The 14,278-nt window shown below is 54.9% G+C and overlaps 6 protein-coding genes across 6 annotated transcripts; 4 read left to right on the top strand and 2 right to left on the bottom strand.

Moving 5' to 3' along the window:
- Positions 1 to 1,128: 1,128 nt before the first annotated feature.
- A1O7_08238 (uncharacterized protein) lies at positions 1,129 to 3,454 on the top strand (the record flags this gene model as incomplete). The annotated part of the gene is made up of 3 exons (XM_007762231.1): positions 1,129 to 1,373; positions 1,430 to 3,143; positions 3,230 to 3,454. 3 exons carry the CDS (start codon positions 1,129 to 1,131, stop codon positions 3,452 to 3,454), a joined length of 2,184 nt encoding a protein of 727 aa, XP_007760421.1.
- A 498-nt stretch (positions 3,455 to 3,952) lies between these two features.
- On the top strand, positions 3,953 to 5,305 carry A1O7_08237 (uncharacterized protein; the record flags this gene model as incomplete). Its single annotated transcript, XM_007762230.1, has 1 exon — positions 3,953 to 5,305. The coding sequence occupies one exon, from the start codon at positions 3,953 to 3,955 to the stop codon at positions 5,303 to 5,305; it is 1,353 nt and encodes a 450-aa protein (XP_007760420.1).
- Positions 5,306 to 5,995: 690 nt separating this feature from the next.
- Positions 5,996 to 9,226, bottom strand: A1O7_08236 (uncharacterized protein; the record flags this gene model as incomplete). Its single annotated transcript, XM_007762229.1, has 1 exon — positions 5,996 to 9,226. One exon carries the CDS (start codon positions 9,224 to 9,226, stop codon positions 5,996 to 5,998), a length of 3,231 nt encoding a protein of 1,076 aa, XP_007760419.1.
- Positions 9,227 to 9,739: 513 nt separating this feature from the next.
- A1O7_08235 (acyl-CoA dehydrogenase) lies at positions 9,740 to 11,144 on the top strand (the record flags this gene model as incomplete). Its single annotated transcript, XM_007762228.1, has 3 exons — positions 9,740 to 10,296; positions 10,349 to 10,506; positions 10,555 to 11,144. The coding sequence occupies 3 exons, from the start codon at positions 9,740 to 9,742 to the stop codon at positions 11,142 to 11,144; spliced, it is 1,305 nt and encodes a 434-aa protein (XP_007760418.1).
- Positions 11,145 to 11,152: 8 nt separating this feature from the next.
- A1O7_08234 (uncharacterized protein) lies at positions 11,153 to 12,634 on the bottom strand (the record flags this gene model as incomplete). Its single annotated transcript, XM_007762227.1, has 1 exon — positions 11,153 to 12,634. One exon carries the CDS (start codon positions 12,632 to 12,634, stop codon positions 11,153 to 11,155), a length of 1,482 nt encoding a protein of 493 aa, XP_007760417.1.
- Positions 12,635 to 13,225: 591 nt separating this feature from the next.
- Positions 13,226 to 14,080, top strand: A1O7_08233 (dephospho-CoA kinase; the record flags this gene model as incomplete). The annotated part of the gene is made up of 1 exon (XM_007762226.1): positions 13,226 to 14,080. The coding sequence occupies one exon, from the start codon at positions 13,226 to 13,228 to the stop codon at positions 14,078 to 14,080; it is 855 nt and encodes a 284-aa protein (XP_007760416.1).
- Between the last annotated feature and the right edge of the window lie 198 nt (positions 14,081 to 14,278).

Below are 14,278 nucleotides of genomic sequence, written 5' to 3'. Positions count from 1 at the left end.
CGGGGCACAGGATAACGGACTTGTAGGCACAGATTCGTCGACTTCGATATTAAACAGAAGAATCGAAGTAGCAGAGTAGTTGGTAAGCGGCGAGGATGCGACGCCCGCAAGAAATGTTGGTGCCCCACGAATAAAGCACCAGAAGAGTGTGACAGGACGTGCGACCCCTAGGTTCTGCAGCGAGAGGCAAGTTTCACGCTTTGCCTTGCCTTGCTTTGCACAGTGTAGAGGCCGTGCACAGGCAGACACATGCGTGTGAATGTGCATCTATTCTACATCTGCGGTTGAAAGCAAATCTGGATCAGGCTGGGCTGAAAAGCCATACTAGTAACGCCACTCGCGCGGCAGAACTGTGCTGCCTCAGCTTGCGAGGGTTTGGAACATGATGTCCAGGCATCAGATGCATTGTACAACCGATCGCGCAAGGGATGGGCGGAATCCGTGCAAGCCGAGCCACAGGTGACTACTCGTAGCAGGCGATCCTCTTTCTCAGTCTGAGTCAAGCAAGATGTGCAAAAATCCGAGGCTCACCTGTGCCCCTTCTGGGCGCACGCGTCACACAAAGCCGATCAGTCGTGGATTGCGATTCGACGGTGATTGCTGTATAGGCTGCCACGTTGCTGCTTCGCCACCGTCAATCCGAGGCAAGTTCGCTTGCTCTCTGGTTTCGACCAATCACGTCGTTGTCGTGGATAGTGCGACGTACGTCGCCTTCCCCAGGCATCATCATTTCTGCCCTTCGCCGTCTTGATCATTGCCCGTTTGGGCCCAGGGTTTGCCAGGAATCACAGTCTAGATTGCCCTGCCTGTGCGAGTACTGTCGTAGGATCCCGCGCAATAGGGCGGAGTTTCCGCCATGAGGCTGAGGAGGCACCCTTGATTCTGAGAGTGGCGCTTGCTTGTGTTGCGAGCACGTTTATGTACCTTTCGCCTGCTGGTCCGGACCGTCTCCTTCGGATTCATTCTTTGATACCGTTCATCTGATCTAGCCTGTGCGATTTCTGTCACCGACTGGGCTGGGTTGATAGAGGATCTTTCAATATCTCGGCCGCCTTGCAATAATACGGTACTGGAATGGCATATCAGCAAGGCCGAGGATCATACTCGCCTGACTCGCAATCCTCGACAATGAACGGATACGTCAGTGTCCCAAAGCCATCAGGCGACAGATTAAGAGGGCTGCAGAGCCAGGAGGAAAGACGGCTTTTCGACCTCGTTGACAAACTCAAGGATCTGGATGTGCAGAGGGAACTACAGCTGCCGCAGCTCGTCGTATGTGGGAGCCAGTCCTCCGGTAAGAGCTCGGTGCTGGAGGCGATCAGTGGCCTTTCGTTCCCGAGAGGAGAATTTACATGCACCAAATTCGTGACCGAGTAAGTTCAACCGCCCTCATTCGAGATGCTAATTACCTGCTAACTTCCTTCCCCAGACTCAGATTCCGGCCCGGGAATGTGGAATCAATTGATATTCAGATAGTTCCTGATGCGGCCAGGAATCCCGACGATCAGGCCCGGCTCCGGAATGTCAGATTCAAACCCAGACGGCTGACGGAGCTGGGCAAGCTCGTGAAGGAAGCAGAGTCCGTTCTGTTGGGCGGTCGTGGAGGATTCTCCGCCGATGTCCTCAAGGTAGAGGTGGTGAGACCAGACCAGCAACCGCTGACACTCATCGACACGCCCGGCTTGATTGCATCCCACAATGAAGGCAGAGAATATATCGACCTCGTCCAGCAGATCGTGGACGACTGGATCAAGCAGCCGAGGACATTGATTCTGGCTGTGGTGGAAGCGAATCTCGACCCGCAGAAGCAGTCGGTCCTCACGATTGCAAAGGAAGTCGATCCGACAGGGGAGCGCACGTTTGGCATCATCACGAAACCGGATCTCGTCGAGTCGCCGTCTGGACTCGAGGACTTTTGGATCCGAAAGGCCCAGAACCTCCCTGACAGACTGGCCGAATTCAACTTCGCCAAGGGATGGCATGTCCTTCGCAACCGCGGAGTGCGGGAAACAGGCAACGACACGTCGATGAGCGAACGGGACGAGGCCGAACACCAGTTCTTCACGGACCCGGCGCGACAATGGCAGCAGGTCGACCCGGCGCATTGGGGCATCCATTCGCTCCAGGGCCGTTTACGGAGCATCTACTACGAGCACGCGCGGCGCCAACTGCCCATCATCGAAGACGACATCAACAGTCGACTCCAGAAGGCGATCAAAGAGCGGGACGACCTGAACGAGAAATTGGCCGACGCGGACCAGATCTGGTCCAGATTCTGCGACAGACGGACCGACCTCGCCGTCGAAGCCAAGAGCTGTGTCGACGGCACGTACGACGGCTCGGCCGACTGGGACGGCTCACCGGAATATTACCTCCGGTCGCGCATCGAGGAGGACCACGAGGAGTTTGCGCGCGACGTGGAAACGAACGGCCACGGCCTGCGATCTGCCAGTGGCGCGCGCAGCCTCACGGACGAGAGGGACAGTTTTCGCGTGTACGTCGAGGAGATGCTCGAGTCGACGCGCGGCCGCGAGCTCAAGGACAGCTACGACCCCAAGCGCATGAACCTGCTGTTCCAGAAGCACTCGGCGCCCTGGAACGAGATCGCCAAGAAGCACCTCGAACGCGCGCACAAGCGGTGCGGCACTTTTGTCGACCACATCATCGACCACGTCCTGCAGGATCACTTACCGGGCTTGCCGAAGCGAGTCACCCAGGCGATCAAAGAGCATCTGAAGAGAGCGCTCGAGGCGCAGAAGAGGAAAGCGGAGGACGAGTTGCGCGCCATCGAGGACGATCGTCGCCAGCCCGCGCAGACGCAGAGTAAGCGCGTCGAACAGCGCGCGCGGCAGATGCGGGCCAACAAGATGTTTGCCATGATTAATCGCGTGACCGAGGAGGAGTCGGCGTATCTGGAGCAGACCAACGCCACCGCCTCTCATGCTCAGGAGCAGCGGAGAGATGGGTGGGAGAAAGAGCGAGATGCCGTGCCCATGACCCCCGGCACGCCAGGACGCGCCAGTCTCAATGCCAGCGGGAACCCCATACGATACACCCCTGCGCACGTGGACCGGGTCCTCGCGCAAGACAGCCGCGCCGAGTCGGCCGAGGAAATGGGCAGGCGCATGATCATCTACTACGAGGTACGTGCATTGTGTTCCCGTGTTCTGCGATTGCTCCCCTTCAGGGAAAGAAGTTCAGCATACTGACTGTGTGGTGCTGTCGCCAGGTCGCCCGCGATGTCTTCATCGACAATGTCGTCATCCAGGTCGTCGAGAGGCACCTCCTCCGCCCGCTGCATAAGTTGTTCCACGGCGATTTCGAGGTCGACAAAGACTTCTTCGCGAAAGCCGTCGACGCAGAGAAGGACCAGAATTTGACGGCCAGAAGGACGGCCGTGAGTGAGAGGATTACGCGGTTGATGGGGTTTCAGGACGAATTGAGGGCGGTGTAGAGAGGAAAGAGGAAATAGATCCACGGTTTTATCTTACGGGTGTTTGAAGCAGTTCTTTGGACCGGTGGTCCTGATCTTACGGGGCATCGGTACCATGTAGACTGACCTTTAGAAAACAGCATTCCGCATGGATGCTAGCTGTGACTACACTTTGTCCCTGGCGCTTCTCGGAGAGGCATATAAGATGCAGTGGGGGACAGAAAGGAAGAAGAAAGATCCTTCCATAATCACCCCCAGGACCAAGTCAAACCAGGGCGTAGGGCGTAGACATCTCTCATGCAAGGCTGCTCCCACAAAGCTGCGCCGCACAGTTCAGTCGACAAGGCTGCGGTCCAAGGCTGGCTAGACGGATCTCTGATTGGCTGCGGTTTACTCGCCTTGCTGCCATACTTCGAAAGGTCTGCTTTTCATCGCAACTCTCTCTTCATTCCGTTCTGAGACACTGTTGGTCGAGCCAATACTACATAGCTCACCTACTCTCCTCTGTCTGACACCAACATGAACAGAGACGCCATCCTAGCTACCCTAAAACCCACACCGAAAACTGAACCACCAGATACCACTTCCCTCCGTCACAAAGCCCACGCCATCATCTCCACTATTGACTCCTCCACCATCGAGCAGATACCAGCCACTCTTCTCGACCTCCTCACGCAAATCATCAAACCTCTATTCACAAGGACGAGACACCCGCATTTAACGTCCACCGGGCGAAAATCTCAGGTAGCCGCTCCCCCGGCCTCAATTGCCAACCGGTTTCTAGACACGTCTGATGGGTCCGGTTTCAATGATCCCCCCTGGAAAACATCAACCCCCTTGACAATACCGCTCCTGGAATACATTCTAACCAGCTACTCGGCCCTCCCTGCTGAGGATGCCGACACTCCCAAGGATACTCTCCGCGGACGGACCGTCGAAGCACACTTCCACCTCCTCGTCCCGCCTATCCTCAACATGATCGACGATGCGGCGCCCACGCCGTACAAGTCCGCCGGATGCAAGTTTCTGGCCACGCTGTGCGAAGTCCTCACGTCCACCCATTCCGAAATTCTCAAGCGCTCGGGGCTAGCGGATGTGATGGTTGACGCTTTGAGGACGAATTTCCTAACTCTCCCTACGTTGACGCCCGAGGAGGACAGCCTGGCGCTGCTGGGGGAGGTGTATCCTGCGTTTTTGGGCGTCGTGGATGCGCGGTTCGTGGTGCTTATGCGTAAGCTTGGGTCTCCGTCGATTCAAGCCAAGGCACAAGACGCGTCGGCAGGGTCAGACGTTGCCAAGGACGCCGACTTCATCCCCTACCAGGCCATGCTCACGCTAGTCTACAGACACGGAATCATGGCGTCTTTGGCACACTTGTCCGCGTCGAGCAACGCAGGGTCTGGATCCCTCTCAAACACAATCTCCGTGCCCCTTACCGTCTTGCTCCTAAGGCAGATCCCACCCGTTTTTTCCAGAATGGGGATCCACTCCGTCACACATCTCCGGGGCCTCTTGCCCACGCTGAGGGCCTCGTTGATGGATCCGTTTGTGTTAGCTGCGCCGGATATGGTAGGTGCGATCTTGGACGTCGTGGACTGTGTCTGTGATGTCGCGAGGGCGAGGATTCAGCAGAAATGGTGGCCCGAGGTGCTGAGAGGGTTGATTGGGTGTTGGGTGAATTGTGTGGATGAGAAGGAGACAATACCAGCTGGGAAGACTGCAGCGTCAGCTACGCACCTAGAAGACATCATGGCGCGGTTAAGGAGAATGGTGAAATCGCTGGGCGAGATCGTCGACCCGAATGAGTGGAGCGAGGTCAAGAAAACGCTGGTCGAGGAGGAAGACGATTTGAGGGCCTTGTTTGGCGATTGAGGTGGCAGAGGAACAAGTATAAGTGCGAATGGTCGGCACTGGAGCAAGGGGGAGTGTCGTAAGTGCTGGGTAGTAATCTCGCGGAGAGATGATTCTGGCACTGTAGACACGGATGCGCGCTCAGAGACACATGTTCAGCATTACAAGTCCTCTTCACAGAGACCAAGCTCCGGCATTACAAGGTCTCCGACGCCTTCAAAACAATATGGCTCGAGATCCAGGGGAATACAACAAGAGCCTCCCGAAAAGGAGCGCAAAGCCTCGATGAGGCAGCGGCGACGCCTTACTTAGGCATAATGGCTGGGGCGAATAGCTGCCTAGGTGCGCTGCAAAGCTTGACTACGTGGTACACATCAAGTCGCAGTACACAGCCAGGGAGACGATCTCCGGGTCGCAGTCTTGATGATCGTCCAACTCTACGACTCACCGGCCAAGCGATTCACGATTCAAGCGACTCTCGCTGCAAAGGCGTTCACACTTCAACAATACTCACGTCGTCCGGAGCAACCCGCAACTCAAGCAACTCAAGCAACTCACACTTCAACACGGCAGGAACCGTATAACCAATCAACGTCGCCCTCAATTCCTCTCCTTCCAACCTATTCCAATCTATTCGGGTATCGTAAAGACGGCTATCGCGACAAAACCAAAAAGAGAAAAACCCCATTACTCGCTCTGCTCAGTCAAGGGTCAATCAAGACCAATTCCATCGACGTCCTCGCCCATCACGGGTCTCTGCTTGAACAGACTCTTCCCCCTCAACCACTTCCTATACGCCTTATACCGCTTCTTGCCGCCCATCTCTTCCTCCTCGGTCACGCTCAGCGGCTCCTCCATTTTCCCGGAAAGCACGTACTCCCAATACTCCTCCAGGCTGGCCTCGGCCTTTTCGTCCATGGTCAACGTCACGGCCCCGCGCTCGTCATCATATTGACGCAGAATCGAGTCCTGCGGGTACGCCTCGGCGGGATTTTGCGAGGATGTGGTTTTGGACAAATACTCGAGATATTCGAGCGGGGCGGCCGAATAGTCCGTCACCGAGGTGGTGATCAGCGGGATCTTGCTCGGATGCGTGACGTAGCGCTCGTACTCGGAGAGTTGGCGCACCGCGGGGTTCAGGGAAGAGGTGATCAGCGAGGTGAACGCCTGGAGGGCGAGTTCTTCCTTGGTCGGCGGACTCAGCAGCAGCGAGCTGTTGGTCAGGTCCGTGCTCCCTGCGGCTGGCAGTTTCGGGACGCGAGGCACGGCCGACGGGGACTGCACTTCAAACGACGCCTCTTTGATGATGCCCGTGTAATTCGTCCGGCGGGTCAACGTGTTGTGTAATTGCTGTTGCGCGTCGAGCCAGGGGCCCAGCGTGTTCGGTTTCGGGGTCGGGGTCGGCTCAACTTGCGCGGGCTCCACACGTCCGTCGGCGGTCGAATTAACGTCCGACGGGGCAACTATCTTGACGCCCTTGCGCTTGTTGTTGTCGTGTCCTCCTTCTCCGTCGCTTTCGTTGGCCGTCCGCACCTTAAATGGGCTGAGGTCGAACTTTCCCCCGGACGTGGAGCTGATGGGTATGTATCGGAGGTTCGAGTGCATTTTGAAGGAATGCAGTTTGCGGAACGACGAGATGGCCAGCGGCTTGTAGTATTCGATCCAGTAGTCGTCAAAGTACGCGAGGGGCCGATCGCGGAGCTCTCGTGGCCACAGCGAGGGCGGCATCTGCGGTGACTCGAGATACGCGTCGGTATACCAGTGCCGGTAGCTGGGTCGGCGCTTGCCGAACATGGACCGCGGGTCGGAGTGATGGAGGTAGTAGTCCGTCGTCAAGTCCCAGAGCATCGGCTGGCCTTGCGCAAACACATAGTTGCCCAGAAAGAGATTGTACGCCTCCTGTCGCTGGGCGTCCATGAACGAGTTGTTGTAGTACCGCTTGAAGCTCTCGACCATGTCGCGAGAGTGGCTCGTCCACTGGTTGATCTTGCGGTACGTCGACATGGTGTTCACGAGATGCGAGCCGCCGTACTGCACGGCAATCGTGTCGCCGTGGTCGTGCCACATGTGGGTGAACAGGTTGACGGCGTCCGAGTCGTATTCGACCGACGGCTCCTCGATCACGCCCAATGCCTGGAGCTGATAGCCCAGGGCCTTTTTCGCGATCACGAACTGCGCTGCGTTGGTGCGGTCGAGACAGTCGATGCAATTGGTTCGTGCAACGCCGCTTTGCAGTTTGAGACCGGATTCCTCGTCGTTGCCGTTCTGGAAGAATCCCGTCTTCGGCAGGATGTCTTCGGCTATCGCTTCTAGACTGCCAATGACGTCTTGGTCCCGGCTTTTCGACGCTCGACTCATGTCCCAGGCGTGGTACAGGATCTCCTTGTCCCTGGGGAGGAACTGGTTCAGGTAATTCACCGCGACTGTGTACTCCTTAAGTAGTTTCGACTCTCGAGGAGTCCGCTCGCGGGCTTTGACAAGGTTGAGCACGTATATTGGTGTGCCGTATCGTTTAAAGAGGTCATCAAAGTGCAGCGCCGCAGCACTGAAGAACGGATCTGCTACGTTGAGATGGATATCAGGTTTCGGAGACACGCCTGTACTATCCTGCGTCCAGTGTAAGGGGATGCTGCCTCGGTGCTGCACATGTGAGGTGTACTTGTTGTTCGCGAATAGCATTGGTCCAGGGGAGTGGAACGAGGTCGTCAACATCTCCGACACGATCTGTTCCGTTTCGACATCGTTTGCCACATATCCGAGATCATTTGCGCCCCGTTTCAGGAACCTCGCGCCGGCGAAGAATCTTGATCGACGTGCAATGATCGTCACGTAGACCACTCTTCCCCAGTATACTGACAAGGCACTTTGATCGACGTAACCATGGACAATCGACAGACACCAGTCATACGGGTTCTTCAGGGCTTCCTTCGCAGGCTTGAGAAGATGATGGTTCCAGACAAACATGTCGTTGTGGTCGGGGGTGTGGGGTGCGACCAGATCTTCCTGCAACGCCTGGCGTTCGCGCATGATGTTGTGCTGCAACGTGCGTGTGACGTCGTAAGAGTAGCTGAAGTAGAACGACCTCGTGAGATCAAGGTTGTTCAAGATGCTGACGAAGCGTGCTTCTTCGAGATGCCGTTCTGTCTTTGCTCGTGTAGACGCTGCCGTAACCAGAGGCATCATTTCTGTCTTGTCGATCTGGTAGATGTAGTGCCCGCCAATCATAGCCACTTGACTTCGTTTAGTCACGTACAGCATATAGAATTGCGCGGTGAAGCGTATGAAACCAAGCAGGCCCCAAAAGCTGGTCTTGACCTTGAGTCCGCCCGTGGCACGATTACCCTCGTCGATGGCATTGAGAATTTGCTGCGTCTCTTTCTTGGTGTAGACGATGTCGTCCTCTGTGATATTTAGTTCGCCTGGTTCTGATGTTCGATCAATCTTCAAGATCCGGAATGCAGAGTCCAAAAGATCCGAGCCGACAATGTAATAGTAATTTGCGGTCTCATGGAGGGTGAACTTGTGCATTTTGACGACCCCTTCATCTCCTACCTTGCTGACCAAAGCACCCTTGTTGCGTTGAAGTGCGGTAGGAGATGGGATCGTGGTGCGATGGAAGGACTTGGAAAGATCTAGCTCATCCTCCTCATCGTCGACATCCTTCTGGCCAGGTGCCAGCGGTGGCTCATCGGGAGGATTGTTCGATAAACTCGGATGAGGGTTTTTCTGAGGCACGACTTTCTCCGTCTCATCTGAATCGGATTTGTTGACCTCTAAAGCACGAGGAAGGCCATCCTCTATTTTGACGTTCTGCGAAGGCGCATCGTCGTTCAGTGTTGTTCCACTAACATCGTTGGTGGCCTGATCTCCTTCATGCGCTGGACGGTCGTCGCCAGCGTTAACTGACACCTGGTTTGCGACGAATTCTCTGAAGGACTCCATCTTGGTATGCCAACGCGAGCTCAAGGCATGTGACACCCTAGTCCGACGTCCACGTATTTTGTGCTGCCGAAAATGGCAGTAATCAGACAGTGTTCACCCCATTGGGACTCATGCGTTGTTGATCAATCCCAGTAGAGTGGACGGAGCCCGCAGATCGTTACAGCGCCCCTCAACCAGCTCCTAATATGGAATGCAGCTGTACGGTCTAGACCTTAACAGCTGGTGAGATGGTGGAGGATAGAGTAAAGACCTGTGCGTGGAGAGATCGCATGTCTGATGATGCCATTGTTTCTACAGTGGGACTAGCTCTGCCAAGATAATATTTCTCCATTGGGACTAGCCTGCCAAGCCGAGTTGACCGAGGCTCCTTTCGGCGCGTATCTTCCAACTTCAATTCTCCCCGCGGTTCTAGCATTCACCCTCGGTGGCCTTAATGTTGAAGATGTAGCGACGAAATCAGGAGGAAGCTCAGAGCTTCCTAGCTGTCTACACCGCATAGGAGCATATCAACCCATGGCTCCCACCGCCCCAGCTCCGTTCTCTGAGCCACTGCTCCCTCAGCTAGACCTGCCAACGAACCCGTACTACACCGAGAAACACCATCGTCTTCGCGCCTTCGTCCGCAACTATGTAGACACTGAGCTCGCTCCCTTCGCGCAAGAGTGGGAAATAGCGGGTCAAGTCCCCGAGAGCGTTCGTTTACGACACTGCCAACTGGGGTTTGCGATCACACACCCCGTGCTTGATCCTGCAGATGCAGGCGGTATTCAACAACCCGCTGGTATCCCTTTTGCTGAGTGGGATACCTGGTGTAGTGTGATTGTGGGCGACGAGTTTGCTAGGCTGGGGTGGTGTGGACCGATCTGGGGACTAGGAGGTGGAAACGGCATTGGATGTCCTCCGATCAGTAGATTTGGGACGAAAGAGCAGAGACAGAAGTGGCTGCCCAAGGTTGCGAGAGGGGAGATCAGGTTCTGTTTAGGGATAACTGAACCGGATGGGGGAAGTGATGTGGCCAATATAAAGACCACGGCCGAGCGGAGAGGCAACAAATACATCGTAAATGGTGAGTGAAGCTGGCCAGGGTATTACCTGGTATGGATTAACACCCATCTCAGGCAGTAAGAAATGGATTACAAATGGCATCTGGTGCGATTTCTGCACGGCCGCCGTTAGAACAGGCGGGCCGGGTCACGGGGGTATTAGCTTGCTGGTTGTCCCACTGAAGGCGAAAGGCGCTTCCACCAGACGGATGGAGAATCAGGGTGTCAATGCCAGCGGTATGATATCCCTTTCCAGCTATATGCGTATTCACTAAGCCTCTTTAGGTTCGACCTTCATCACTTTCGAGGATGTTGAGGTGCCTGTGGAGAATCTGATCGGTCAAGAGAACCACGGTTTCCAATTGATCATGTCAAACTTCAATCCCGAGAGACTGTCCCTGGCGACCGCTGCACTGCGTCTAGCTCGAGTTTGCGCCCAGGACGCATATGCTTACGCCTGCGATCGCAAGACTTTCGGCAAGAAATTGATCGAGCACCCCGGCATCAAGTCGAAAGTGGCTACGTTCGGACTGCTGATCGAACCCGCACACTCCTTCCTAGAGCAACTCTGCTTCATCATTGAGACTTCCCGTGTCACAGGCAAGGAAGTCAATGTGGGAGGCATGACGGCCTTGTTGAAGGTTATGAGCACCAGGTGTCTGGAGCAGGTTTGTCGCGAGGCACAGCAGATTATGGGTGGAGCTGGCTATTCCAAGACTGGCCGAGGTGCTCGAATCGAACAGATCAGCCGCGATGTGCGCGTGCATGTCGTGGGAGGTGGCAGCGAGGAGGTCATGCTCGATCTGGCTGTCCGTCAGGAGGCGAGAGATGTGAAGTTGCGAGCAACAAAGCTTGCAGCATCATCGAAGTTGTAAGAAGACTTTCAGACTAGACGAAGCTCCTGCTTTTTGCCCGCTATCATCTCGATCGCTTCGTCCTTTGGCGCCTCAGGGTTGTTGAACTGCCATTGCGCAAGTATGTCGACTGCTCTCTTGAGCCAAGGGCCGCCCTTCGGACCACCCAATGCATCCTTGATTTGGTTGCCGTTCAGAATTGGCACAACCGTATTCGCGTCTTCGAGTTTCTGGTCGTGGATGAAAGTGACAAACTTTTGGTATCGATCTGTCACTATTGAGAAGTCTTCCTCCACGATACCACAGAGGAGGGAGAAGAGGACATGCGACCGCCACGCTTCCCTACATTGTCTAAGCGCCATACCCACGTCTGCTCGGGTAGCTTGGTCCTCGTTGACCAGCTTCACCGCCTTGAGGATCCTTGGTCGCAGATCGATGGCATCTTTAAGAGTTTTGCTCATCTTGTTCGTAGCCTTGATGCCCTCCCTTGATGCCTGTTCAGCGCGTGCCGACGACCTCGCGAAAGGTGTGTAAGCAGCCAGGAACCAGCTTAAGGATTGATCTTCCTTGGGTTTCAAAACCAGGCAGATCGACGACTTCTCCTCGAGGATGCGGCACAATCCTTCATAAGCGACGAGTGCTTGGTCTGCGTCAACTGCGAAATCACCATCAGATGTCATTGGATCACCGAACACCGTTGCATAGAGGTCGAATGTGTTGATGTATCTTAATCCGGTGTATGGATCCGGTCCTGCCATGATCTTACCAATCTCTACCCCTACGCGCTCTCGGCTGATTTTCAGGCGAAGAGCTTCGTGTATGCTCTTGTCCTTCATCGCTTCCTGCGCACTGGACTCGATCACATATCCTAATCGGCAAGCGAAGCGGATCAGGCGCAAAACTCGCAACGGGTCGTCCTTGAATGTTTGGAACGGTGCAAGCGGCGTGCGGATGACCTTCTTCTTCATGTCATCCAGTCCTTTCTGGGTGAAATCCTCGATGGTCTGTGTGTCCAGGTTGTAGAAGAGAGCATTGACTGTGGCATCTCGACGCAGCGCATCTTCCTCAGCCGTGCCGAATTCCATCTGTGGGTTGCGGCTCTGTTCGTCGTAGACCTCTTTGCGGAGGTTGACGAAATCGACATCGAGACCGAACATTCTCGTCGTGATCGTTTCCAGGTGCTTTGACTTTTCCGGGTTGGCCGCGATTGTATGGATGTCCTTGACTTGTGGGTTAATGCCTTGCTTGATGGCTTCTTCCTCATACTTGGAACCATGCTCCTTCATAAAAGCCTGCATGGCTTGGCCATACTGCAAGCCGGTCATAGAGCTCAGCGCCACATCGATGTCGTGACTCTGGACGCCCAGCAGCTTATCTCTGACCCAGCCTCCTGTCCATCGCAGCACAAGATCCTTCATTCCAGGAATATCTTGCATCTGTTCCCGGCAGTCTAGCAGACATTGTCGGAAAAGCTTCTCGGCTGGTGTTAACGGAAGTTGGACGGAGGTCATGGCTGGGTGTGTCCTTGACTGAGAGATATTCCGCCTGATGCGTAAAATCCTTTTGGTTGTATGCAGACTTCGCAGCCTCATTCTTTACCTACGGCCTGAAGCCAGAAGTGAATATCACTGCGACTTTGGGTAAATCACGTTTGTTGACATTGTCTGAATCGGCAAGCGTGCATGAACAATGGGTGATGTTTTCCCATTTAACAAGCAGTGAATCACCGCAATCAGGAAAACACAAACGATGTCCTAGGTTGGTCCAATTGACCAGAGTCGGTCCAGCTGTTTGTATCACTGCCGAGAATTTCAACGATATTGGGGCGGTGTTTGTATCTGCTTGACTTCGCAACAAGCTTTGTCTTCTTCCATCAGGCTGCACATCAGCCTCATCTGAGAGCGCGATTGAACTTGTTACCAACCCGGGGTATCATTTCTCCGCAAGCCGGGTTCTACCTCGGCGCAAGCTCACTCGACAACGGAGGGGCGTGCTCACTTAACTTCCTGAACCAGGTGATACTACACTTCGTCGCGCAAACCTGTAACGGTACGACGCCGCCTAACAATCCCTGGGCAGTAAGAAACCTCTGAACGGTCAAAATGCGCGTAATCGGTCTCACAGGTTCGATTGCAACAGGCAAATCAACTTGTTCCCAGACACTATCCTCCCCACCCTACTCCTTGCCCTTGGTAGACGCCGACTTGCTAGCACGGAAAGCCGTGGAACCGGGAACATGGGGATATCGTCGCATAGTGTCTACATTTGGACCCACGACACCAGATCTGCTCCTTCCACCGTCGGATCCGCTCTGTGAGGGCAAAGAGAATGGCCCTACGGGGAAAGGGAGACCGTTGAATAGACCCGCATTGGGAAGAAGAGTATTTGGGAACAGCGAAGAACGGACTCGAGACAGAAAAAAGCTGAATGCCATTGTACACCCTGCAGTGCGGTTTCTGATGGCCCGAGCTATGTTGTACTACTACCTGCGAGGACACTGGGCCGTCCTGCTGGATATTCCTCTGCTATTTGAATCTGGGTTGGACATCTTCTGCACCACTGTCGTCGTGGTTGCTGTATCAGATCCGAAGATCCAGATGGAGAGATTACGAGCGCGAGATCCGCACTTGTCGGCGGAAGACGCAGAAAACAGAGTTAAAAGCCAGGTGGACGTTCGTGAAAAGGCCGCGCGCTGTGACCGGCGGAATAATGGCAAGAAAGACGCAGGGAAGGGCTTCGTGCTCTACAATGATGGCAGCAAGGAAGATTTGAAGCTCCAGATCGCCGACATGATGCAGAAAGTGAAATCAGGGAGTCCTCGATGGTGGAGCCTGCTGCTCCTGGTTTGTCCGCCTCTAATGGCGACGGTCGCTTCTTGGGAGGTGCTCTGGAATTGGTACGCCAGAAGGAAAACTATCAACGAGAGAGGCGCAGAGCTGGCAAAGCCCAAACTTTGAAAACTTATGCACTGATGACGCTGTTCGGGGAGGGCTAGCTGATGGTTAGATCAGACAACAGGAGCTCTCTATGAAGCATTACTGGGTATGGGCGGACATGATCATCTCGTCTAGACACAAAAAATCGAGCCAGTACTCTGTATTTCCATGAACAAGGCTGGCGAAGGCCGCCCACAATAACCAATCACATCCGGCGTG

Source organism: Cladophialophora yegresii (assembly GCF_000585515.1).
Source record: "Cladophialophora yegresii CBS 114405 chromosome Unknown aczIN-supercont1.6, whole genome shotgun sequence".
Classification (NCBI taxonomy): domain Eukaryota; kingdom Fungi; phylum Ascomycota; class Eurotiomycetes; order Chaetothyriales; family Herpotrichiellaceae; genus Cladophialophora; species Cladophialophora yegresii.
Note: the sequence above shows the minus strand (reverse complement) of the source record. Positions and strands in the feature narration are given on the sequence as shown.